At 38.7% G+C, this 27,424-nt stretch overlaps 1 protein-coding gene across 1 annotated transcript in view; it reads left to right on the top strand.

Moving 5' to 3' along the window:
* Positions 1 to 27,424, top strand: part of LOC108105666 — a 121,454-nt gene that overhangs the window by 43,983 nt on the left and 50,047 nt on the right. The window contains exons 4-6 of the mRNA XM_017212365.2: positions 20,785 to 20,868; positions 25,591 to 26,330; positions 26,577 to 26,950. Coding sequence (XP_017067854.1) covers positions 26,048 to 26,330; positions 26,577 to 26,950 — 657 coding nt within the window. The 5' untranslated portion in view covers positions 20,785 to 20,868; positions 25,591 to 26,047. The remainder of the gene's footprint in view (positions 1 to 20,784; positions 20,869 to 25,590; positions 26,331 to 26,576; positions 26,951 to 27,424) is intronic.

Genomic DNA, 27,424 nt, shown 5'->3' with positions numbered 1-27,424 from the left:
ACCGAGCTATAAAAACAGATCAGCAAACTCGAAAAAAAAAACGGAAAAGAAAAGCCAACCTCGGGAAGAATTATTCGGGGGAGAGCAATAAAAAATGGACAAGCGACCAGAACGAATGAGCCAACGAATAAACGAATGAATATGATGGCCTGGAAGATTAACAATGAGTGTTCTGCTATAAAACTGGGGGTATGCGAATTGATATCAAAGGGATTTGATAATTGTCGGGGGATAATCGTAAAGTATGGAATCAAAATTAAGGTCAACGCTTTCATGAAAACCCAAAGAAGAGCATTAATGGATTGATATATACATTAGCTCTCTTTAAGTTCTTTAAGGCTGTAAAAAATACTTTTTATTGCCGGATAACAATTATTTTAAAATTTCCATTTCAAATGATTATCTGTTAATTGATTCACATTTGTTAATAAAAATTTCCCGTTTAGACACAGGAGACCTTTTACAAATGTTATAATCCAGTACGTCGCTTTCGTTTTCTGCGTAATTTCCACCCACTCAATTTACCATCCCCCTCCGCAGGACAACTGAAACGAGCCTTATTATCACAGAATTGTGTAATTTATTTCTCCCTGAACTCGCAGATCAAGTTGGCAGCACTTCATTCGTATTCACCTGTAATCGCTTTCATTTGTCTGCGAGTACAGTTGCCCCAACTAATTGCGTCATTAGTTCGGTGAAATGAATAATTGCATATTCTTGAGGGCGGCCGGAGGGAGAGAAAGGGAAAGATTGTAGCAGGGAAAACCTGTCATAAGTTTTATCACAAGTTTATCTTCAACTTCTAACGGCTGCAACAAAAAGCATTTAAAGGCTAGCAAGGGGACTGAAACTGAAGAGAAAAAACTGAACTCAAAGGCAGTGGGAAAAATGCACCCAAAGAAAAAAGAAATGCTAAACCCACAGGGAGAAGATGGAGACATATTCATGGCAGAAGAATGACAAGCATATAAGGGTTCCTAAAAAGAGGGGTGTGCGAAAAAAAAATGGTCGAAGGGTAGTCCAAGAAATAATGTCCTGCGGCCGCTTTGGGAAATGAAAACTTCTTTGTAATGTGAATGACTCTCGGCCTTTGCGGACTTCTCATCTCTGTTCCTCTTCTCGTTTGCTTTCTTTATATACCCTTTAACAGGTTACTTATATTTAAAAAAACATTAGTTACCTGAAAATGTTTTTAATCTATTTTAAGCAAATTAATAAACGAATATATTGGGAAAACGATTTGATTTGACTTGATTATAATGTTGTTTACTGTTAAGGCTCAAACAAAAATGTAAGTGCCTACAAACTTCGGCTTACAGTCTTCAAGTTACATCTTTTCCCTGAGTTTTCCTGGGTTTCCCATCTTTTTTTTTGGGTTGGAAAAGTTACGAGAATTGCTTGCAGCTGATGAGTAGTCCAGTGTCAGTCTGGGGAGTAGAAAACTATGTGGGAGACTGGTCGACATGAGAGTGAACGCAAAAAGCGGTGGTATCGCTGAATTTATCGCCCAAAAACCTCACAAACCGCAAAAGTCGGCAAGGGCAATGGCAAAGGAATTCATCATCGTGCCTCTGCCCTTATCATCATCATCATCATTGTGATGACCATCGTTAACTGAAATATCACGTATACAGAGGTGTTGCGGATGAAGTCCTTTGGGTTCCCAGCGGTCTCCTGTTTGATGTGGCCTCCGCCGCCATGTCCTTTATTATATTTCTTTAACTTTTTCGCCTGTCTTCTGTCTCTCGCCAAAGTTAATCCTTGGGCATCAATTTCCCGAAATAATTTGAGCTACATCAAAAGTTTTAATATGTCCAATGATAATGGCGCCTCAGTCACCCGGCCGAAACTTTTTTATTGCTCGCGCTTCGTAATTTCTTTGTCATGAGTTATGGCACCCAGCTGGCTATATGTCCCCCCTGTTTACCCCCGCTGACGACCTTTGACCCCACTCCATTATATGGCCTGCGGTCAGCGATAGTCATTATGCTGTTTATTGGGCCCCACCTGTGGGGCAGAAAACACAGGCAGCCGAGGGAAGAATGATGTAAAAATTCGCGGCGGGTGACTGAAGCACTTCAGGATGCGAGTCTCCGGAGTCCCCGGATCTGATGAATCGTCCATGTTCCATTTCGGCAAAGGACAATAAGGGCACTCAGCATGGGTTTCCGAAAAAGTAGCCTTTGTGAACTTATTGCGAACGCCGATTGGCAGCTGATAAATTACAATGACTTAATGGCGAAATATTTGTAGGAATTATCTCGAAAAAGAGTCGTTCTCGACCAATTAAATATTTTAAGAGAGGAATTGTAGATTGGAAATTTAGTTACGGTATTAAAATATCGCAAAACAAAATATATATAGTAATATCTTATTTTATTTCTTATTTAATGTATTTTTTTGTTCTTCTGTCTTCTACCTTCCACAAGACTATAGAAAAAATAAAATTAAAACCCTATTTTAATAAAAAAATAAAATAAACTATTCTACTCAACATAACAAAAGTCAAAATGGGTGGGGCAACGGCCCACCCTAGATTCCAAAAAAATAAAAAATAAGAAATAGAAAAAGAAATAGAGGAAAAATAAAAGCTAAAAATTCGTGGGTGAGAAATTGCGGAGGACAAAATAATGTTTATTTGTATAAAATTTTAAGTTTGGGGGGGAGGGGGGAGGGAGGCAAAAAGGGAAAAAAAAAAAAAAAAAAAGATGGTTGTTTTTGTGGTGTGTGTAGATTTTGGATTTTTTTGTGTAGAAAGAAGTAAACGCAAATTTCAAAGAAAAATGAGTATTGCTAGTATACGCATAGAGCCTTTGGGCAAAGACAATTTCGACACCTGGAAAATACAAATGCAGGTAATTAATGACTCGTGGGAAATATGAACGAAGGGACTCATTTAAAACCCGAAGAAAACCCCACGCGGTGGATAAACGAAGATGCAAAGGCTAAGTCCGATCTCATTTTGGCCATGTCAACATCGGAACTAAGGCATACAAAAAACTGCAGAAACTTCAAACGATGTATGGAAAAAGCTGCATAGCACTTACCAGTCAACCAGGCCAGCCCGTAAAGCCGCGCTGTTGAAATCACTGATCCTACTAAAAATGAATGCAGGCGGAGACATGAGAAGCCACATAGATATGTTTTCCGATTTAGTAGACAAAATAAACGAAGTTGATCTCATGAATATTGACGATCTGTTAACCATTTTGCTACTGTACAGTATCCCCGAGGAATATGAACAGTTCCGAATCGCGATCGAAACGCAGGAAAACTTAATCTCAACGGAGGCACTTAAAATAAAGTTATTAGACGAATACGAGGCGAGAAACAGAAATCAAAGCGAGTCGACGCCCGGAGCATTATTGGCACACAAGAAGTATAGTAACAACAAACCAAAAGAAGTAAGCACTAATCAAAAGTTTAAGTTTAAATGTTACAACTGCGGAAAAGTCGGTCACCGTGCAGCTGAGTGCAGGTCGAAGCCAATAAAGAACCAGAATGATAGCATGTACATCAACGCAGCTTATCATACAATCAGTGATTGCAGTAACTGGTGTCTAGACTCTGGAGCAACGTCACACATGACTGGCAAATGATGAGGCTACAGACATAAAAGGATACGGATCCGTGCAGTTCTCGCCAAACAACAAGTTCACTGCCAGCCTGAAGAACACGCTCTATGTGCCGGATTTAAGGACCAATCTCTTATCGGTCTCAAAAATATGTGATCACGGCTTCAATATTGTTTTCAAGAAGGAGAAAGCTGAAATTATTAGAGCTACAGGAGGAGAAATAGTGTTCACCGCTCCTCGCAAATTGGACTTATACCAGATAGAAGAAAAACTCGAATGCAGCCAGATCGCTGCAGGTAAGCAAAACAGCATCAAAGAATGGCATGAACGTTTCGGCCATCTTAATGAGCCGGACCTAAAAGAACTAATAAGAAAAGGTAAAGTACAAGGAGCCAAAGTAAACCTCAAGGAGACTCTTCCAATTTGCGAAGTATGTATCAAGGGGAAGCAGTCCCAAAAGCCGTTTCCAGTATCAGATTCAAGAGCAAGAGACGTACTAGAACTAATCCACAGCGACGTATGCGGTCCCATGCGTACAAATAGCCATGGCGGCAGCCGCTACTTTTTAACATTCATTGACGATTTCTCAAAATGGTGCGAGCTCTACACTATCAAAACAAAGTCTGAAGTGTTCCAGAAATTCAAGGAATTCAAAAACTACGTTGAACGGCGAACTGGAAAGAAGATAAAAACAATCAGGTCAGATAACGGTACAGAATACACTAATAATCAGTTCAAAAGTTATCTTGCAGCCGAGGGAATAAAGCACGAGTATTCCGTAGAATATACTCCTCAACAAAATGGTACAGCCGAACGTAAGAACCGGACCCTTGTTGAAATGGCTCGCTGCCTGATGTTGCAAGCCGCACTTCCTGCGAGCTACTGGGCTGAAGCAGTAAACACAGCTAACTACATAAGAAACCGATGTCCTTCAAGGAGCCTATGTGGAGATACGCCCTTTAAGCTGTGGAACAATCGCATCCCAATTGTAAGGCATATGCAAAAATTTGGACAAATTGCATATTCACTGGACAAACGATCGAAGAGTAAGTTCAGCCCAAAATCAATAAATGCGTATTCGTTGGATACTGCACCGATGCCAAAGCTTATAGGCTGTACGATGTGAAAAAACAAATGTTAATTAAAAGCCGAGACGTCGTTTTCACAAATCTATTTGGGCACAGTATAAGTTCGAAGAGTTCATTGAACCTCAGATCGATGTCGACGTTGAGCCGGTAGCAGACAATCAAACAGAAAATGACCAAGATGACAACGAAAAGCATCCAACAGAAGATCCTGAGTCAGAAAAAGCGGTGGTATCGCTGAATTTATCGCCCAAAAAAACTCACAAACCGCAAAAGTCGGCAAAGGCAATGGCAAAGGAATTCATCATCGTGCCTCTGCCCTTATCATCATCATCATCATTGTGATGACCATCGTCAACTGAAATATCACGTATACAGAGGTGTTGCGGATGAAGTCCTTTGGGTTCCCAGCGGTCTCCTGTTTGATGTGGCCACCGCCGCCATGTCCTTTATTATATTTCTTTAACTTTTTCGCCTGTCTTCTGTCTCTCGCCAAAGTTAATCCTTGGGCATCAATTTCCCGAAATAATTTGAGCTACATCAAAAGTTTTAATATGTCCAATGATAATGGCGCCTCAGTCACCCGGCCGAAACTTTTTTATTGCTCGCGCTTCGTAATTTCTTTGTCATGAGTTATGGCACCCAGCTGGCTATATGTCCCCCTGTTTACCCCCGCTGACGACCTTTGACCCCACTCCATTATATGGCCTGCGGTCAGCGATAGTCATTATGCTGTTTATTGGGCACCCCACCTGTGGGGCAGAAAACACAGGCAGCCGAGGGAAGAATGATGTAAAATTCGCGGCGGGTGACTGAAGCACTTCAGGATGCGAGTCTCCGGAGTCCCCGGATCTGATGAATCGTCCATGTTCCATTTCGGCAAAAGGACAATAAGGGCACTCAGCATGGGTTTCCGAAAAAAAGTAGCCTTTGTGAACTTATTGCGAACGCCGATTGGCAGCTGATAAATTACAATGACTTAATGGCGAAATATTTGTAGGAAGTTATCTCGAAAAAAGAGTCGTTCTCGACCAATTAAATATTTTAAGAGAGTGGAATTGTATTTCATATAAATTATAATGTAATTTCTAATGAGAATTGAATATTAAAGACTTCTTCCACATTGGATTCTAGAAAACCCCGTTGTTTTCAAAAACCTTACTCAACTAGAGTCACAAGAACTGAAAAGCCTCTCTTCTTTCATCAACAATTAGTGGAATTAGCGTTTGCCAATAATCACATTCAATCGCCGTTTTCCAATTTGGCATTTTCTAATCAACGTCCGGGACGGAAAAATTCGCAATCAAATGGCAGCACTAGACACAGATAGAGAATATGGGAGAGAAAGGGAGCGCCGGCAATCTCGGAAATAATGCTCATAAACAACAAAGCAATGCAATTAGGCGATAGATCCAGGACATGGCCATACGTAGAACAGAGCCCCCGAAATTATGCAACAACACTTGGCTGCGTAACAACGGACTCGGTCTCCATATCTCACCACGCCCATTGCTGCCTCCCCCTTATCTTTGCCAATTAAACGCATTTGATAAAAAACAAATTTCGAATAGGGGCGAAAGTAGGCATGAACATGGGATGGTGGATGCAGGATCCAGGTTGCACTATGCACACTGCCATCGATGGGACACACGGACATACGGCAATAAGCAAAAAGCCCGAGACCAGGTGCAACAAGAGCTCGCTCATTTGTTGCAGGTGTACTGAGCAAAAATATGTATTACGTTCTTGAATCAAAAATAATAAGCTTTAATTTTTTTATGAAAGAAATTTCATTTTATTCTTTAAAAGTTTGTGTTCCAAATTGATGAAAAATCTTGAAAAAATCGTAAATAGCTATCTCAATTCGTTTTTTGCAGTGCTTAACAAATGCCAGAACCAGCTCTTTTTTAATTACAGTAAGATAAAAAGTACCCTACCCAATACAATATTAAACTTTGAGTACTGTCGTTGAAAAACAAAATCCATTTATGATAGCTTCGTCATGCAAAAACCTGGTGGTTAATTATAAAGCCCCTTTTTTCACAGTGCACTTTTGCTGTTTCCTTTCCCAACGACTGTTCAACGTTGAAACAAGTTTATCAACGTGTGAAAATTGCGAAGCGCAATATGCACATACAAGAAAAACAACAACAATAGCATTATGAGGAAGAGGGGCACACCATTTGGGAGAGAAGGGGTTGGGAAAATTGTGGAAGTTGTGGGCGAAAAAAGTAAGAGAGGAAAGGAAAATGCGTCGCCATGCTGGCCCCATATTCAAATGCAAATCACGCCATCAATATGCAGCACACACTGGCATAGACACATATATAAGAGACACCCACTATACCGCATCCGACCCCCAATTCTCTCCGCCTCTGTGTGCTCTTCAATATCGAACGTTGCATTTTGACAAAATTATCCCTGGACGGGGTTAAATTTTGTGGTCATGCGATGCCGGCACTGAAGCTCCACTGTTCCACTGATGATGATGAACTCGATGTCGTTGACAAGGCAATCTTTTCTGTCCCAGCCTCTCATTCAGCCCCTCGTAACCGCTGAAGTCACCGCTTACACGCGTCAGTTGCCAGGCGGCATTAGAGCATCACCAAAGTACTTACGCGATGCCACTAGAAACTTGTAGGTTATAATTATAGTGGCAAATGGGAAGGCATTTTGAATTGCATGAGAAAAAAAAAAGGTTACGTATTTGCAAGTCAGTTATCATGGCTAAGAAAAACCATTTTTAATTTAATCAAAAATCATATTTTACACAAAAAAAGGGATTCTTCACAGCAAATGAGATGTATATATATTTAAACCCATTGCAATTTAATCAACCCGCCCTCGTTCAACCGCCTGCATTGGCCAGCTCAATTAAGTTAAAGCCTTGTGTTTGTGATGTCAGGGGCAACTGGGGCGATGACGCTGCCACTTTTGCCGGGCATCGATTAAAAAGTTTCACATCTCAGGCTCACTCTCAAATTTGGGAACGGGGTGGTGTGGGCCCAAAAAAAGTGTGCAAAAAATAAGTCACTCACTTAAAAGTTGGGTGCTTGCAACGTTGCAAAGTTTGCTCAGTGTCCATGTCCATGTCCATGTCTGGAACCCATGTCCTTGCCCGTCGCTGGTCAGTTAGTTTCAATTTTAGTTTTTCAGTTCGCAGTTTTCATTTCTCGCATTTTCTTCCTTTTTTTTGAGGCTAAAAGGGATCTCTACAAACTGGACACTGATTACATGTGACAAGTTAATGAGTTTGTGGCCAAACATGGTTTGTTAAGCAAATAAATTAATTAGCGCTCTAATTGAGTTTTTTCAAGGACCTCTGCAGCGCTTTAAATAATTCTCATAAATCACATTTCAATTACTGTATCTGTCCCGATGAAATCCTGCAGGCTGACTTGAGCATTTTAATTTATATGCGAAACAATTTCAATTTCCCCACTGCAATAAATAAACATATACAAATGCATAACAGTTCTTAACTGAGTTCGTTGAACTGAGATTTACCAGTCGCTCGACTGCCAAAAAACGGGGAAATTTATTCTGAGCTCCCTTGCTCGGTTGCTGTTGCCATTGCACATCATTAAGCGATAATTATTTGGAGCACAGCGCGAATTCAAGGGGAGGAATTATTGCATTTTTAACAAGAGGCCTGCCAGCAAATGATAAAGCGAGGGAAACATTGCGGAGTCGAAACTTAAATGGATAAAATATGGCCAAAAAGAATTCTGAACATTGAATGACTAGAATGAAATTTGATTTAAGTTTCTCTTGGTCTTAACAGAAGAATTTTCAATGGAAAAAAGCTAATTACTTCCATTGATGATTTTGAAAGAATAATACAAATTTAATACATGGAAATTTTAGCTTTTTAAAAATGTATAAATCAAAAGGAATTAAAACTCTTTCACATAATTTTTTTATAAATTTCATACGAAATAATATTCTATTAAGCTTTTCAAGAGCTATTAGAGTTCTTTAATAGGTAAAATTTTCCTATCCCTACTTTACATTTTTCAAGAAAACTTGTTGGCTTCTGCATATCGCCTTTCCTTTTTGGTTTTTCTGCCTATTAGGCAAAATTAATTTTCTGAAACCCGAATCCCTGGAAAAGTACTCAGACAAAGGGAAACCCCTCCAACTAGGACCAAACTCTGTTCGGTCCACCAACAATTGACGTTTCCTTGAAAAGTCCAGAAAAACCGAAAGGCTCTTTATTTGTCAATTTGGAAAAGGCAAGCCAGAAAGGCAACTAAGAACCAAATAAATATCTTATAAAAAATAAAATGAAAAGCTGGACCCAAAAGAGTAAGAACGGAAACTGAAATCCGAAAAAGAAGAGGCAACAAAATCCCATAAACACGACATGTCACAAAGGAGGAAAAGCTACAGAATGGGATGCTGCCTTCTAATTTAAAGAAAAATCAAGCCTGAAAAAATCCGAAAAATAAAGCTGACAAAATATTGGACAGCGGCAGGGACTCTAACATATTGAACAAATTTTGTGAACTGGATTTCCCCAATGACTTTGTTGTTCCATTTCGTTTCTTTCCATTTGCATTTCAAATTCCATTTGAATGACTCTCCCTTTGGCAGTTGGCAGTTAATGTTTGGATTGACAAAAGCCCTGGCCAGCTTGGCTAATCAGAATCTGCGACTTGTCCCTAATTAATTTGCTAATGCATATGCATGACTCGGACAATTGCTGGGGGGCAGTGGAAATTTGGTTAATTGAAGGCAAGCCACATTTGTGTTTCGGCATAATAATTTAATTTATTTTTCTCTTTGGGTCAAGCAAAACAGAAGCCAAACAGAGTATAAAAGAAGACTGAAAAACAATTCAGGGGCGTAGTTTCAAAGAAACCCAAAGGAAACTCCGCTGATTGATTTGTAGACTTTTCTTTCTCTCATTTTTCTTTTTGGGTAAAATAATATTTTTATTTTTTTCAATACACTTGTAAAAACGTTGTTGACAGAATAAATTCACATTTTGTGAAAAATGTCTTTTGAAAGTTGCTATTTTTTGAGTGTCCCCCTTTTAACTCCCTTTTTTCGCCATGAGAAAATATGCAAAACACAATTTTATGGCTGGTAGTAAACACACATTGCTCTTATCTTCTTTTTGTGGTACTCATTTACATAATTATAAGATAAATAAAAATTTTCCGGCAATAACAACGACTGAGGTTTTCCATCCTCGCCAGCTTTTGTTTCATTTTTGATTTCTCGCTGCCAAGGACGACAACTAACAATTTATGCAAAGTGTTGTGGGTTGGAAAAGAAAAGCAAGGAACGTGTGAGGGGCAGGCGTGGCAGTCACATGGAAATCATAAACAAAAGTTGGCCGAGTCTAAGCTAAAGTGTGTGACAAGCGGATGGCACAAAAGTGCCAAACAGGAAACAAACATGGACAGTGGAAATTTCTCTGAAATTTATTGCAAAATGGAGAATGAGTTAACAAATGCCCAGAGTTGCATTTTATTCCACTTGGCAGCTTAAGTGGTCATCGTGTCAAAATACATCGCAGGCGGAATCTGCATTAACTTGTGACACTTTGATTGGTCGGCCAACAACTTCGACAGTCCGTTTTTTAATTGAAATCAGAAAAGTTAAAAAATGGATTAAATTCGGTTTCGCTCTTGCTTTACGGGTTCGTTGCATAATTGAGTTTATTAAAATTTGAATGGCGAACGTTAAATGTCTTTTCCTTGTTTCATTTACCTTATGAAATTTTAATTTGCAACTTATGAATATTTCATGCTCACAAAATGCTCTACACAATTTTCATTTTTCGGTCAAGTCAACTTTTTGGGGGGTTTTTTCGATGGTTGGTATACAAGAGCAAGAAAACTTTATTTCCAAAAATTTAGGTCAGCTGTCATTGTTGCGAGAGACTGAGGTTTTCCTCACTTAATTGAGCTAATTGGGGGTTGAAAAGTTTGGGACTTTAAAATGTTAGTTATTGTGACAGAAAGGAAGACATTTGGAATAAAATCAAGACCGACAAGACAAACTTTATATTTGAATCCAATTTTCTTTTATACAAGACGATTCTTATAGAATATTTATAGAGAACGCCTTTAAAAATCTTTTGAACAGTTCAATTTAAAATTATGAATTTGCTGATCGGGTTTAAGTTAAGTTCTCAAGAATATTAAAGTCCGTATACTTACAAAACCGCAGTTTCTTTGAAAGACTTAACCCTTTACCACCCAGACCGCAACAGCGAGCTCTCTTTGTAGAATGCCGCTCAAAAGATAAATTCCCGGGCGTAACAAAGGATTTAAAATTCATTAATAAACACCTGAGAGTCCCTGGCCAATGGACCACCCCCAAGAAATCATCAATTCCAGCCCGCTTTGGCCCTTAATTAAACAGTTGATACTATTTTTCACTCCCCATTTTCCCAGGCTTCTCATTTTCCACCTCTTAAGGATGCTCGATTGGGCGGACAACGAAGCAAACAATTTAAGCTGATATGAAAATTATTTCGCTCTTGTGTCGACAATTAAATGCCGCGCCCAGTGCATGTTGTGCCGCCCCGAAAAAGTACATAATTAAAAACAGAAATGGGGCGGGGCAGGTTGGAAAAATCTGTGCATTTAATTGAAAGCCGTTGAGGAAGGCCAAGCCGCAATCAGCTCGGTGTTGGTCCTTCTCCACGGCGTCTTCTCATAAATAAAATACGCCAAAGTGAGCCGCCAAAGAGTTTGTCTTAATGCCCTGCCATGGTCGTCGTGGTCCAGACCCCCCAACCTTCTCCGCCCCTTCTCGTCTGTCAATCAGGCTTTTCATCAGCTGCTGTCGCAGTTTGGTTTTCCGGGAAAAGTCCATGTTGCTGCTGTTGTTTTTGATTACAGGGAGTCGAGGCCATTTAGCAGACAGTCGAGTTTTTCCATTCTGGGCCACAGAAACTCTGACATATTAATGAAGTTCAGGGCGAACAAGTTGCCGCAGCAACAAGCTTTTTAAATCAATTCGCGAAAACAATTAAAAACTTGACTTTCGCTGCCACGCCTTCTTCGTTTCACGCCACTCCCTTGTGGGTGAAATGCTGACATCGCGCATACGACATGTGGCCCAAGAGAGAGAGCAGAAAGAACTTGCTCCAAGTTTTTCTTCATTGTCACGGACACTCCAAAAAAGTATTTTTCTTTCGAATTGAAAGGGTACAATTTTTGGTAGTTCATACTATTTGCAGCCCAAATTACTTTATAAAACTTTAAAATTCATTTTGTTTTTTCACAATCCGTATACACTCCATTGCTCTGAGAGATTATTTCTATTTTTCTCAGTGTAGTTACACACCGAAAACAAAACGAAAATTTAAATGGGTATCGTGAAAAGAGGAACAGCGTGCAGAGAACTCTTCTAACAGCAAACTCAATTCAACAAAAAAGTTTCGCTGCGCTTTGCATAATTAATGTTTTAATGTCAATCATACGCACTGTGTGCCATGAAATATATGCAAACTGATTTTGCCGTTTTCCAATTTAACCCAGCTTTTGTCTGTCGTCAAAAGTTTTTCTGGTAATTAAATTTGTAAAATTTCCATTTACAATGCTAAATGTCTAGGCAAGTCCTGTGCATAAATTTCAAGTAACACAAAACTTTAAACGCGTTATTTTTGAGGGTGAGGGAATAATACTGAAAAGCGAAAGCACTCAACGGCAGAATACTTTAGACACCTGCTGCCAAAGAAAGGAAAATTGATTACACATGACACGCCCACACTAATGTGCAAAAAGCAAACTATAGTGAGATGAAAAATCACAACAAATATTCGACAACAAACAAAACACCGACAATGGCAAATAGTAATGGCATTGCCTTTGGCAACATCTATGGCCCCAGGAACAACATTAAACACCATGGGAAAAGGATCTCAGATCCTGCGGCGAACAATGTGACAAACGATGTGTGAAGGAGTCGCTGCTGCTGCTCAGAAATCCTGAAGCGTTAAGACGGGGTAACAAAAAATCTAACCACACAATTGTCACGGGGGTTGCTGGGTTAAGGGTATGAGTTCCGGGCCAGGCATTACGTATACGCAGCGTTGAATTCGGTCATTTTTCATGGCTGGCAAAGACATGGAATGAGCCGAAGACGATGACTACAAATCGTGACAAATTCTTGATGCGGGTTAAGTTACACATTTTTTTGTTGCCTCAACTTTTGGTGATTTTTGCTTTTCTCTTTTAGCTGCGCCAACTTTTTAGCTTTGGCATACATTCTAAAATATTTCTGACATCTGGTGGACATGTAGGGATTGCCTAGACTTAACTCTCGTATCCGTTATTCAATTCGAGGCCCCATAAAAATCGAGACGAAGACCAAGGCGACAATAAAATAAAGGGCGGCTCCCGGGTAAAATGAATTTTAAATATTTTACGGATGAATTTGCATGGTTTCCGCTGTCAACGCTGATGGGTTTTTGCCCTATATACACGATTTTGCATTTAAATTTTCGGTCATAAATTATACTGGCCAAAGAGGGCGGTTAGAGCTGGGTTTTTTTTTTTTGCTGTTTCATTGTAGCTACACCACCTGACCATTACGCAAAAGCATATTCAATGACAGCATTTTTAATGCAATTTATGGTCGTTAAGGCGACAAAATATAATAAAAATGAATAATATGCCAACTGCTGTGCGGGTGATGCAACACGTGACAGGGTCCTGCCACAGGACACAGAATCCTGAGTGCGGCGTACAGGGCCCACACATTACCACCGCCACCACACCCACAAAATTTATGAGTGCCGTAAATAAATCGACGCGCCAAATGTGCGAAACAATACATAACTCAAAACGAACGCGAAATGAAACGAGAAAAGCTCGAATGTACAGGGCGAAAATATTAAAATATTTATGGAATGTAGGGACAATCACGAAAATGCAAAAAGAGCCATTTATTTTTTATTTAAATAAAAATTATCAATCTGTTTATAAAAAAAAAAAATTCGTTTAAAATAACTTACATATAGTTCGCCAAACATTACAAAACACCTTTATTGCACTTGGGATTACAGAATGGAAAAGAAATATAAAGAAAATGCTTTATCTAAGCGTCAAGTGAAAAAAGTCAATCAACAATGCATTCCACTTTTCTCAACTCATAAGATGATGCCAAACAATATAAATATTTGATGATCCTTTTCCATATAAGCATGCATGTAATACAGATAAAGGGAATATTAGGAAGTAGACATACCTGTCGGCGAAAAAAGCTTTCAGACAAACAATTCAATTTAGCGTAACATGAAAAGAATGACAGACTTTGATCTTTGGATTTGAATGCTTTTCAGAACGATATTTACATTCAACTTTATTAAAAAAATATATATGTCTTCCACTTTGAAATAAAAAGGAATTTAAAGAGTTTTAATTTTAAACACCCAGTATATCTTTATCTAAACCTTTACCCCATAAAACTCCCTTCCGATTAACGAGAGAGCACCTGACTCTCCTCCCTGATCATTATCCTTCATACACCTGAGCATGTATAAACATTTATATCAATATACACGAAAAACATTATGACCAAAGGGAAGGGCTCATAAAAAATTCAAAACGGCTTAAGTAGCTTCAAAGTATCGTCAGAAACAACAAAACAACTCGCCTCGAAAGTGAAAAGTACACAAAACAGAGGCGCTGTGGAGTCCTGTCAAAGGGGAGTGTGGTTTCTATCTGGTGAGGGGCTGCAGCTTGTTCTGCACTGACCCGGAACAGAAACCAGACCCAAAAAAAGCAGACCGACCCAACTCGACACGCATGTTTATGTGCTTTTTACAGCTGCTTTTGGCTTATCTTTGGCCCAAAGTTCCTACATGTGAGCGTGTGTTGGCTCGGAAATGATTTTAAAAATAACTTTTGCGGTCATTTCACTAAATGTTCAGGGGTCGGGGGTTGAGAGTGCGTGGATAAGGGTTAAAATGTTAGGGAGATGAAGGTGAAGTCTGCCTGTTGGGGGTGGCTATTAGGTGGCAGAGGCATACGTTGTTTGCTTTTTTTGGTCTCACGCGTTTGGTAATTTATTAATAGGTTTTTAATGGCGTTAATTACTGGGGGTGAATCAATAAATCAAGGAAAATCAGAATATAATTATAAAAAAAAGCATTTTATTGATGCTTAAAAACAAGAACGTTTTAATTTTTATAAATACTTTAATTTCCTTAACATGTTAAATACAAAATTTTAGAAGGAAACATTTTTCCGTGTGTTTTTTATTTTTTGCGAACTAATAAAATGTATACGAGACGCTAAGAAATTGGCAAAAAGTTTTTGCGTGTTGGCTGGTTTCCATTTCCAACTGCCAAACAGATAAAAACGCACTTTCCAGGTTACAGTCAGGAAAATTGAGATGGTGGACGTGGAAAAGGTGCGTTGGGAAAACTGAGGAAAAACACATGCAAGGTTTTTTCTTTCCTTCCTTCTGCGTGCGTGTTTTTTTATTGTTGCTGAACTTTAACATGGCTACAATATAAATTAAAATGGCAGGCACTCTACACGGGTCGCAGGGAAACCGGGCTTGGGGCATAGCCAATGAAGTTTATGTGCCGCGCACTTTACGCGAAATCACCCAGCCCCCCACCCTCCCCTCTCACAACACCCTCTTGCATTTTACCCTCTGGCAGCTGCCATATGAAATTATGTATACACATACACATGTGGTTTAAATTATAGTAGCAACAGCCGGTTTATTCGTACAAGAAACTTATTTATATAAAATAAAAAACATTAGATTTAAGGATATAGATGTTTTCTAATTGAACCAAGTCTCTTATCTTTACGTTTAACTATCAGAAACCAAATTAAAGAAACTTATGATCCCAATATATAAACAAAATTACAAATTTGTAAAAATTTATTTTTATTTATTATTAAAAACTTCTAGTATTTTGCCTATGGCTGTATATACCAAAAGATATAAGATATAAGTAAAAATGTAGAGCAGAGCCTACCAAACGCTAGACAGAGACAAGAACAGCGCAACAAAAAGAGATGGCAGAGTGGCAGGATGCTGAAACAGATTCGACTCTTAATAATTTCCGCACTCGAGTTGATCGAAATCATAAAATTTTATGAGCCTGCCAAGAGCCGAGTAAGTGGAGCCTGTATCTCTCTTTCTTTTTTCTGCCCGCCACTCTCCGTCTCCTTCCATTTTTCCAGTCAGTATGTTGGCAAAATGGCTGCCACACTCAGTCAGTCAGGAAAAGCCGGGAAAAAGGCCAACAATGCGACAGATAGACAGTCAGACATGAAAACCGAAGGGTGGGCAACCAAAGGCGCCTGTCAGGCAACCTTTTTTAAAGCCTCCGGCTAAATGAGCGTTAAAGTTATACTCGTTTTTTTTTTCACCACATGCTGGAAGCAACAAATATGATAGATGGTTAAAAGAGTCTGAAGGGAAAAGGAAAAAAACGTGACAAGGGGGAAATAAAAAATTGTTTTGTCTGAAGAAGATCTATTGATTTCTTTTGAAATGTCATTTGCCTTAAAGAAAAGTTAGCCATTTCATCGTTAAAAAAAGTTTTTTATATTATAAGGTAGTTCAATATTTTGCTTAAACCCTCTGAAACTATTTTATTAACTCTCAACAATAATTTAGGTCAAAGAGAACTACTTAACCAAGTCATAGGGAACAAAAAAGTTCTTGAAACCATTGACAAATCTTCCTAAAAGCTTACTAAATACTTTCAGTTCAAGAAAAAACATTTAAATAGAAATCAAAGAAACTTTGACAAGATAAAGCGAACATATTTTCCAAACAGCAATCTCAGTTAAAGCCCACCCAGATTTGCTTAGATTTGAGATTTGATAACCATAAAAGTCAGAAGCTGAACACTTTTGGGTTTCTCTGAAGTCCCCGAAATTCCGACATTCCCGCCTGGCTTTCATTTTTCATCATACTCGCATTATGTGAAGCTTCTTTCTACCTTCTTTTTCCCCACAAGCTACAATTTGCCATTACGTCGATTTATGCGCTGCTGGCACTGGAGAATATTTACCCACCACCCCGGCTAAATAATGCACTTGGGAAATTAATTTTCCAACTCTGGCTCAGCATTGGGAACGCAGAACGTCTTCGGCTGCATTAAGTCATAATTTTCGTGAAAGGAAATTGCGGGCCGAATTGATTGAAGTTTTTCCAGTCAGAATAAATTAATTCGATTGTGCGGTACAAGCTGCTCAATTAGCAGAGGAGTTCTTGAGAACCTGGTGATTCCCCGGGATCCACCCCTGCAGCTCTCCACTAATTATGTTGTTTGTGCATTGCTTTCGATAGCTTCATGAACAAGGCCGAAAGGCTACAAGTTTCTGCCATTTCCCTACATGTTCTCCACGTCTCCCAAGGCTGTCTCTTCGGTGGGTGAATTCGAAGGAGGGTGTAACGGTAAAGGAGACCATGTTAACCATCCAAATGAAAGCAGAAAGGCAGCCAAGGAGAACCACCAACAATAAACAACAACAGAGGCAGCGACAGTAAAGCAAACATAAAACTGGCGCTGGTAAAAATATATAAAAAGATCTACAGACTGCTAAATACCCAACAAAAACTTATTTTATAGAAATACAACACATTTAGAATTATAAAATAATACATTTTTTTATTCTACAAGAACCATTTTTATTGATTTATAATTACAAAAGATGTAATAATTTAATATACCCCCTTACTGAGCAATCCCTGGGTATTGGCGGCACCAAAAACAAAAGCCAAGGCTGAAGCTGTTATGTTTATTATGCCAGGCATGTGAGTTAATTCTTTGAACTGTTGAGGTTGTTGTTGTTATTATTGCTGTTGTTATTTCGCGTTGGTAGTAGAAAAGCCACGAATATGCCATCCTTTCCCCCTCTCAGTTACCCTCTTCTCTTTTCCCTACTTGCCTTGATCATTATTTTTATTTCAGTCGCGTGCATGTAACACAAAAATGTTTGATAAAGATGTTATTTGATACCACAAGCACACAACCTCGAATAGATAAGGTGCCTGCACGAAAACACAGGAAAAACTAAAGGAAAAGCGTAGAAAAGTCGGGGCAAAAGTGTTGCATACTTAGCAGGGCAATAATCGAGGGTGGGGAAAGGGAGCTTGTAGATAAAGTGAAAAATAAGTAGTGTCAGTAAAGTAGCAACTGAAGCTAGTTAGTTAGCTATGTGGAACTACATAAATAGTAATTTAGCTTAAAGACAAACTGAGAACTTTTGGATGTTCTGTGCAAATTTAAATCGAAAAGAGAAAGCGAATTATCAGAGCATCATTTGAGGAAACACTTTGTGACTTCGGTGTAAAATCAATCTCAGTAAAGGAGTTCTTTATTGTTACACTTCCTACTTCAAATCATCTTCACTTCCTTACATCTTTAAGAAAACCAGTGCATAATAAATCCCCCCTCTGAATCACTGATGGCATGCAGCATTCCACTTAGTTATGCCCAAAACCTAATTACAGCTACGGTCATAAGACATTACTTTTCATCTTCCTTAAGGGTGAGTCTCCACCCTAACGACTGCATCATTAACCCAAGTAGGAAACCAACCAATCGTCCCACCACCACTACCCACAATCTCATTATCCCGAAAACCAAGTAGAATTATCGACACCGAACTCCTTTTTGGATACAGAGCCAAAAATTCAACCTAACTGATACATTTAATTTTATTTATAACGCACGCATGGCCAGAGAACAAGTCCTGAGTGGAGTATAGGCATAAATATTAATGCACTCTCCAAGGTTCGGGGCTAAGGATAAGGATGTCTTGAGCAGTTCTCGGGATACCTGAAAGCAAACTTATTGGCTTATTAAAGTCTAATGCTACACGAGACTGTGTGTGTTTGTGATAATGGAACCAAACAACACCTCCGACAGGATATCAACCATTTAGGCCGGCTGCACTGTGAGAAATGTTGATAACATTTTCCATAAATGGATATCGACGTTTGGTGGACTTTTGGTCCAAAAGTTTTGAAAAATACAATTGATAAGATTGTAATTGATTACAAAGATGACTTAAGATGAAACATGCAGAATGTTTTGAGTACTCCATCTAGCTTGTATAATTTTAAAAAAATATTTTTGGCATGTGCACTTCCCCACCTTCTATAATTGTTTCACCTAGCCATTGAAGTCGAGTTCAACGCTGCATATTAATGCTCGAATTTTCGACTGCCCGCCGCTATTTAATATCAATGTGGATTCCCCACCAGCAGCCTTATAAATATCCAAAAAAAAAAAAGAAAAAAAAGTTTTTGCCGACAAAGTTGAGCTCATGAAATGGTCAAAACTGTTTAAGCCATGCCCAATATTGGGCATTAAGTAGGCTTTGATGAGCCATACCCATGAATAAGAAAGAAGCTGCCCAAGTTGCTGTCCCTTTGGCTTTTATGACGTTCAAAAAATCAAGCCAATAAAGTTTCGGGGATGGACATATGCCCCTTCTCTTCGAACAAAACTTTCCAACTCAATTTTGCCGTGCAACAAATTTTGTTCTTCTGGTTTTTGGCATTTTTTAAATATTTATGTTATTACGTTGTGCTTAAATTTATGAATTTGCCAAAGTATTTAGTCAATAGCTCAGCCCGAGAAAAGCCAAAGGGAAAACAACAAGAACTTTTCGATGCTGCATATTTTATGCTGGCTCCCATCTATGTAAGTGGGTAATATTTATGAGAGCAAGGTCTTGAATTTATGTCCAAAGTTTCGGCTGCTTAATGTGCGGACAGTTGAACAAAAGCATGGACCGCATTATGAAATCTTAATAGATGGCCGACAGAGGAAAACTATCCTGGCTTTCGATACGATAACCTGAAATAAATGTCTTATTGCGTCATCGCAGAACTTAAATTTAATTAGAGTTAGCTACTCTGCATTTATTGATAAAACAATAACCAAATTATAAACAATTCCATTAACAAAATAAATACAATGAATTTCACCTCATAAATTCAAGTTTTAAATTACTAAAATAAATAAAAACCTTGCTTTTATATCAAATTTCGAAAGCCATTATATTGAAGGGATGCTATTAACAAATAATATTAATTAGAGCACACAGAATGCACAATAATTGAATTTATACATGAAATGTCAAAAGCTGCCAATATGGCATGTAAAACAAACAAATAAATCCAATTCAAATCGGGCAAGAAATTTCTGGCAGAGAGTGAAATTACATTAATTTAATGAACATTTTAATGCTGACACAAACAAGTAAATGCGATTGGGAATCCGGGTCGTCTGTTGTTTTCCCCTCCAGCGAATTTTCTCGGTGAGCTTTTGGAATTGAAATAATTTAGGTAGGTACGAGTATATCCTGAGTGCAGCTCTGCATCTGACCATTGTTTTCAAGGCCCCAAACGACCCGGCACCGAAACTCGAGCAGCGGCAATTTCCGCTCCAAATGCTCGACTCGGCAGGGGAAATTATTAAAAGCGAAACCGGGCGCGCTATTATTTTTTGACACTGATAAATTTACGGAGCCGAGCGGAAAATGTGGAGCAGCAAAGACCTTGTAGCACTAACCTCCTCTAGAAAAAACAGCGAGGACCTCATGGCTAACGGGGAAGTAATATAAATCGGTCCTAGGGGATAAATAACTCTATATTAGTTATGACAGACAGTGTGTTTGTGTGTGTGTGTTTGGCAACTGCATTGAGTTTATTTTTTCCTGCTAGTGTCTATGTGTGTGTTTGCCAACTCTATAATTGCTAGCCAGCATTTCTTTATGGCCAACATAATTATGCAAATTAATATCATGCAAATATGCAACGCCGCAGCCAAAAGCAACTCTGGCCAAGGCACAAACAAAAATTATTTAAATTAAATTGCATACAGAGTTGGCCGACAATCTAAACCAATTTGTTTGTGTTTTTTGCCCGGAAGCAGTAGTTAAATATTAAGATTGCTAATGTAATTAATGAGAATGAATATGAAGACATGTGTGTTTTAAATTATGACAATTTCGATATTTAAATTTCATTAATATTATATGTCGAAGGCAAACAAATTGGCTTTAGCATAAACAGATAAATCTAATTTATAAATGCTTTTAACGTTTGAAGCTTAAGCACATTTTGATGGAAATAAAAATTAAACAAAATGCTTTTTTCTTATATTTCAGAACAGAACTTCAATACGAAGAAGTCAAGTAACTCTAGAATTGCAGTCACTTTCAATAGAGACAAAGGACTAAAACTGATTCGAGGTACGTAAATAAGTCAGAGGGCACTCAAAAAATGCATTTAGTCATAAATAAAAATAACAAAAAACTACCAGAAAAGACTTCTTTAAGCCTCATCCACAAAAGATGCCAAAAACAAAAAGGAAAAGGCTAAACTTTTGGGGCTGACTGTCACAAATAGAGGGCAAACGAAGGAACGCTGAATTTGGGGGTCTTTAGCTGCTAAAAATTCAAATTTCTGGCCAAGACTGCATTGCCACGCCCACTTATATCCTAAGGGAAAAGGGGCGTCTACCCATGTTAAAATTCTTTGAGAAAATGTCGCGCATTGTTTGACTTGAACTATGCTGTAAGTTATTTCTTTATTTTAAGTCACGCTCGCCATTGTCAAGCTCCTTTTTTATATTTTGCATCCACAAAAGTCACACATATATACGCACAATTTCCAAGCGCGACATTTTTTTTGCAAATTTTCGGTAAAAGCAGGAAACCCTTTCTTTGCGACATGCTTAAGCTCAAGCTTTATGAGGCCACTAAAAGAGGGGAAGTGAAAGCGCAGGATGGGGTCTGCAATATATTAGCGAATTGTGCATGTGTGCTGGCTTCTAAAGGCACTGAAAACAAAACTATTACGTACTATATTAATTCAATGGTATATCATAATTAGCATTTAAATTCTTATGATGTGTTAATCAGAATAACTTATCCTTGCCCAACTACAATTTTATAAAATTCAAAAATAATCAAATTCAAATAGAATTAAAGATTCTATAAGGAACCTACAATCTTTTTTCTTTGTGCATCGGAGAATGTTTGTCTATGCGAGTTTGCTGGTGTTAAGTCAGCTAAAAGCCTTTGGTCCAACCACTTGAATTTTCGGGTGCAGCGTAACTTTTTAGAAACGGATGCAAGCTGAATTACACGAGATAGAAACGAGGGGCGTTCGGAGTTTGGAAGGCGGTCTCCACAAAGCCAGATGACTATTTGTGGGGTGGCGAAAATTCCGGGTGCTTTCTGGGGGAAGGTCAGTGAGCCCGAAAAAGTTTTATGGTAGCGCCAAAAGTGCAGTCAACGCACTTAGGGGCAAAGTCTAAAAATATGAGTTGCGAATGGGATTGCTAAATGTGCAGAAAGTGGACCAGAGGGGTGTTGCAAAGCCCGGCATCCAAAAGCTGAAACTGCGAAAGTTTTCGTTTAAATAAATGTGGCAGCTTAGCCAAAGGCAGCTGGATGAGAAAATAAATTCCGTAATGAGGCGAAATGCAGCGGGAATTTGTTGAAATTGATTAGAAGCTACACAGGAATCGTCCTAGAACATATTAAAGGACCCTTTATAAATAAATGAGAGAAAATGTATTGCCATTTGATATAGCTAATTTTTATTCAATTTAAAAGAATGTATACCTCAACACCTTGTTTAAGCTCACTTGATAAATCCAAATTTGTGTTTAATTTTACCAATGAATATTTCACACCTAATTACACAAACTGAACTGAAATATAAATTAAAATGTGAAACAAATTGGTGAAGTTTGCTAAAATTAATTTAATTGCCGTTCTTAAATTAAATACAAACAAAGCCAGCCGTTTATATCATAAATTCCATTTTAAGAACGAGCTGCAAACATTGGTTTCTATTGTTACAACAATGTTTATGCTTTTTTTCTGGCGTATTGTTGCAATATTTGGTTAACTTTACAGCCTTTGAACCGTACTTGTATTTGTTTAATATACATTTTCTAGTGTTGCCTCTCGCTCTGGTGCTGTTCTATCTGTCTCATTCTAAGTACATTTCTGCTGTATTCTCTGGCGAAATGATTTATTGCGTAAATTTCATTAATTTGCTGCGCTGTCATAAAAATGGCAGCATCGCAGAAAGCAAAGAGAAAAAAACTTGAATAAAATAAATTTGATTTGCTCCTGTATGCATAAGCTTATATGTGTCAGTGCGTGTGCGTGTGACTGTGTGCGGGTTGTACGTGTGCGTGTTGAACAAATTTTTATAGCCCACCTATGGGCGTTGCATACACTCCAAATGGTATTTATGGCCCGTCGCCAGAGAACTCATTATACGATCCCTCTTGCCCTGAATTGGAATTTTAAAATTCTTGTACATTTTACGCTCCTGCGTAGCGTTTTTTTTTTATTTTATTTTTTGATATTTTTATTTGCAATGTCAAGAACACATGTTCGGGCTTTTCGGTTAAGACTACGTGTCAAAAATTAAAAATGACACCCACTCATTTCTTGCCAAGTTTATCAAGTTATATGCTTCTTGTTTCTGGCCTGTTGTCTCTGACTCCTCATGCATATAAATCTGTCCGTAATAGATCGTGTCTAATTTATGAGTTACGCGAGCATTACAACAACTTATTACATCACACTCGTGCACATACACATGCGTGATTACGAGGGAGCTTTGGGAATTTAGGTTTATATTTTGGTGTACTCAGCAGAGGTATATAATATCCTTAGTTATGTAAGTTTGTGGGTATTCAATAATAAAAATTATATACTTATGTAAAGATATAATTCCGTAGCTTTAAAAAATATATATATTATATTTTTACTTAAAGGGTATAGAAATTTCTCTTCTCCAAAATGAACTTTGCATGTCGCTTTTTTTTAGCTTTCTTCTAATTTACGCTTTGCGTGCTCTTGGCCAAAAACTCTTGGCCCGGCTGGAGCTTTTTCCATTAAGTCTGCAGCTGCTTTACTCATAATTCATGCCACCCACACACTTACACTCACACATTTACTCACACTCCAGCACCCATACTGACTCACAGAGACAGTCACAGATTGGGCCATGTTAATTTGTAGGCCAGTGCAGGCGGAAGTCCTTTTTGAGGTCTTTAAACGCAAATGAAAGGCAGAACGAAGCTTTTAATGCCTGCGATGAACCCATGTATCACTTGTGCTGCTATCTCCATCCCCTTTTTTCCCTTTCCCTTGCACATTTAGTGCGTGTTGCTCTAAATTAGATTTTCATTTGAGTTTGGCGCTGTCCTTTCTGGTTTTCCCCTATTTCCATTTCTATGCTAGTTATCGGGCGAAGGGCCTGGCACTTTACGACCTGGACATAAAACCATTTTACAGATATATAGAACATATCCCACAAAAGCAAAGTACCGTACGTATCAATGCCAAAATTAATTAATCCAGCCAAGTTAAAGGTCTCGTAAACCGAGTAAAAAATGGATCATATGTGAATGCGAAATAATAAAAATTTAAGCAGATGTGGTAAAAGTCAAGATATGTTTAAATTCAAATGTATTTGTTAGCTACACTTTTATAAAAAAGATATAATTGATAGGAATAAGTTGAAAAAATGTACCATTTTGCAAAACAGAATTGCTCAGAAAACTGAAACTTAACAGAAAACCAACCCAGTGGCCAACTATCTGAAACATTTAACCGTTCTGAAGCTGCAAAACAATGTGAAACAATTAACTCATTACAGGCGCTCATTAAGTGCCACAAGTTGATTAAAGCCTTCAAAACTTTTCCCAAAAAGAATGTTTTGAGATGGGCTCCCTGCTCCCAAACAGAAGTCCCCAACAATTTGGTCCCTGGCGAGACTTGTGACAAGTGAAGTGCCTCTCGAAATATGCCCAAGATAAAAATGCTTGTTGGTGTTTGGTTGTTGCTTGTTTGGTTTTTGCCGTTGCCTGTCGACAAAACTTGGCGATGGCAAACTTCTTAAAAATACTTAAGAAGCGATAAATATCACAAATATATATACGCACACGAAGGGTGGCTGGCGTGACTCATGTAAGTTAACTCAAGTTGCCTATTTGTTTCCCTTCATATTTATACCCACCCCCCCCATTTGTGTCGAATCGCCCAATTATATATATTTGTTTGTATATTGTAACACAAAAATCGGTGAAATCTCCATACCGAACCCACTTGTTGTTGCTATTTAGCCTGTTCTCATTATCTTTTAACGTTATTATTACATTGCATACTTTCTGGGGAGCTTAACTGTCATGCCATTCCATTATTTATCCTCTCGAAGAAATTCCTTTCGCCTTTCCCTTCCGTTTTCTTGATTATTATATTTGTTTTGGGCTTTTGTTTTCGTTTCGCCGGCTTTTGCTTATTAAAAAGTTGCCATCGATTATGCGAAAAGTTTGACATCAAAAAATATTAGAAAGTGGCTGGGGAAAATGTTGTTGCCTAGCATAAGGCGTTCCAATTTGGGCTTAAATTACTTGAAGGGCGCTAAAAAAAAACTTCAATCGACTGGGACATCAGAAATAAAATAACTTTTCAAACACGCGCCTAAAAAATCAATAGACCAAAGGACAGCTAATTGGCAAAAGATGTTCGGTAATTTAACAACAGGTGAATAAAATATATATTGTTAGATAATATAAAAGGTAAAAGTTTATCCGTTATCCGATTTTTCAATAAGCTTTTAAAACGCAGTTTAATAACTTTTATGTTGTACTATAATTTTATTATCAGCCTTAAGATGGAATAAAATTCAGGTCTGTTCTTTGATAAAACAAAACTTGATTGATGCCCAAAAATTGATTCAATGAATTTTCTCCTTGGCTTGCTGTGGAAAAATCCTTGATAAACAAGTAAATAACTGCCATAAATTATTTGTACATATTTACAAGCACACACTCCTTCTGATACTCTGGCAAACAATGAAATCAATTTAGAATAGACTTTTCAGCACATATATCGCCTAAGCCTAATCTTATCTCTCACTCTTTGCCTGTCTCTTTGCAGTTATTATAGACAAACAACCGGCGGCGACTAAGCCAAGTCTATTAACAGGGCAAACAAAGACAGGCCGCCAAAAGGAAGCTGAATCTCAGAAACACGAAATCCAGAGAAAAGCAAAAGAATGTAAGCAGTGTAAAATACAAAAAAAAATAAGAAATTCGGAAGAGCCGGCAATGAGAGGGCCAAGACGACAAGGGGCACGGGCCAGAATTGAAACAGTTAGCTGGCAAATCGGATTGAGAATCTGCTGTATTGACACAAGGAAATCGTTAGCCGGCTTAGCTAGCAAGAGGCCAAATTTAAAATTAAAAATATAGCAAACCAGTTTGAAATCAAAGTGATATGCTAATGCCCAAGTCGCGGAGGAGTGTGGCATGAATATTTCATGAGCAGAGGCACAGTGATGACAATAAGCCGGCTCCGGGAATAAAAAGAAGAAGGACAGAGTGAAATCAGGACGATGACAGAGCTAAGACGAGCTAATGGCCTGCACAAGCAGCATTCCCTGAGAGATCGACAGGTTCATCCCATGTTGCACGCCTTGGCAGATCATGGTTGCAACTTGAGCAGTGGTGGCAACAGTGCGGCCAGCACCACCAGCAGCAGCACGGCCACCGCAACCACAGCACTTGGTGGTGGCGTAAATAGCGGTGGCGCTGCCATAACCACTCAGCGGAGCGTGGAATTCGATGAACATGACATCTTCTACGTCTCACCTTCCAAGCGAAAAGGAGCCACAACAGGTGGGTTACACTCTAATGAGAGGGTAATAAAATACCTCAGCCCAATCAATGTCAATCAAATTTAAGTATCGGATGTTTCGGAAGGAATGCGCGAATTTTCTCTCTAATGAAGACAGAATAAAAAGAATAAAATATGATAAATATTTTTATCTAATGCCAACAGTTTTGATTGTAAAATAATTAATGAAATCATTATTTATATTAATTTTCTTAGCAATAATCAAAGTTATTTAATTTCTACTTTAGGTTCCTCTGGCAATGTGGTGACCTTCTCGAATTTCGTGAGCGAACAGCGCTTGACACCCTCGTCGTCGAACCGGGGATCACTGAGGCGCAGCAAGGGCCGCTCCAATCAGTCCCTATGCAGCTGCGATGCTGGCGATGAGGCCCAGCTGGATTTGCAACCGAATGCGGCCAGGCCGCTGTATGAGTACAGTTTGGAACGAAAGCGCAAGAAGCACACTTACTCCTGCGAACAGAACGCGCAGATACTCATGAGACTGGAGCGCGAGCGTAATCGTAAATTATCGCTGACTGGCATGGAAACGGGATTGGGAATCGGATTGGGATTGGGAATGGGATCGGGCGGAGGAACAGGTGGCGCGGTAGGAGACCCTCAGGTGAGTGAAATCCCCGCTCCACTTTGTGTAATTGTAATTGTAATCATGAGCAGCCAGCGGCACGTGCCCCCACCTGAAATTCCAGCCAAATTTTGGCCTCCTGCAACAGGCAAATGCGATAAGCAAACAGAGCGTGGCACGTAGTAGGTAGGATGTTGTAGTCTAAGGACCAACTGACTGACACCTGCCACACCCACTGACTCCCTAGGCATCAGGTCGTCTCCAGGCCGATTCCGTGATTCCAAGGGGAGTCGGAGGAGTTGATTGTTGTGGCAAATGCTGTATAAATTTCAGAGATTACTTAAAGCCAGCGTCCAATCTTTTATGCAACTTGAGTAGTCAGAGTACTCTCAGTTGCCTACTTATAAAGCTTTTCAAGCCTTTTAAATATTTTGAAAACAATATTACAGTGTTTGGTGAAAATGATTATGAACTTAAAATTGGGATAAGAAAGGGATTTTGTGATATTCAACC

The sequence above is a fragment of the Drosophila eugracilis genome, unplaced genomic scaffold (genome assembly GCF_018153835.1).
Source record: "Drosophila eugracilis isolate 14026-0451.02 unplaced genomic scaffold, ASM1815383v1 contig_1197, whole genome shotgun sequence".
In the NCBI taxonomy this organism is placed as follows: Eukaryota; Metazoa; Arthropoda; class Insecta; order Diptera; family Drosophilidae; genus Drosophila; species Drosophila eugracilis.
The sequence above is the reverse complement of the archived record's forward strand: the minus strand, read 5'-3'. Positions and strand labels throughout refer to the sequence as shown.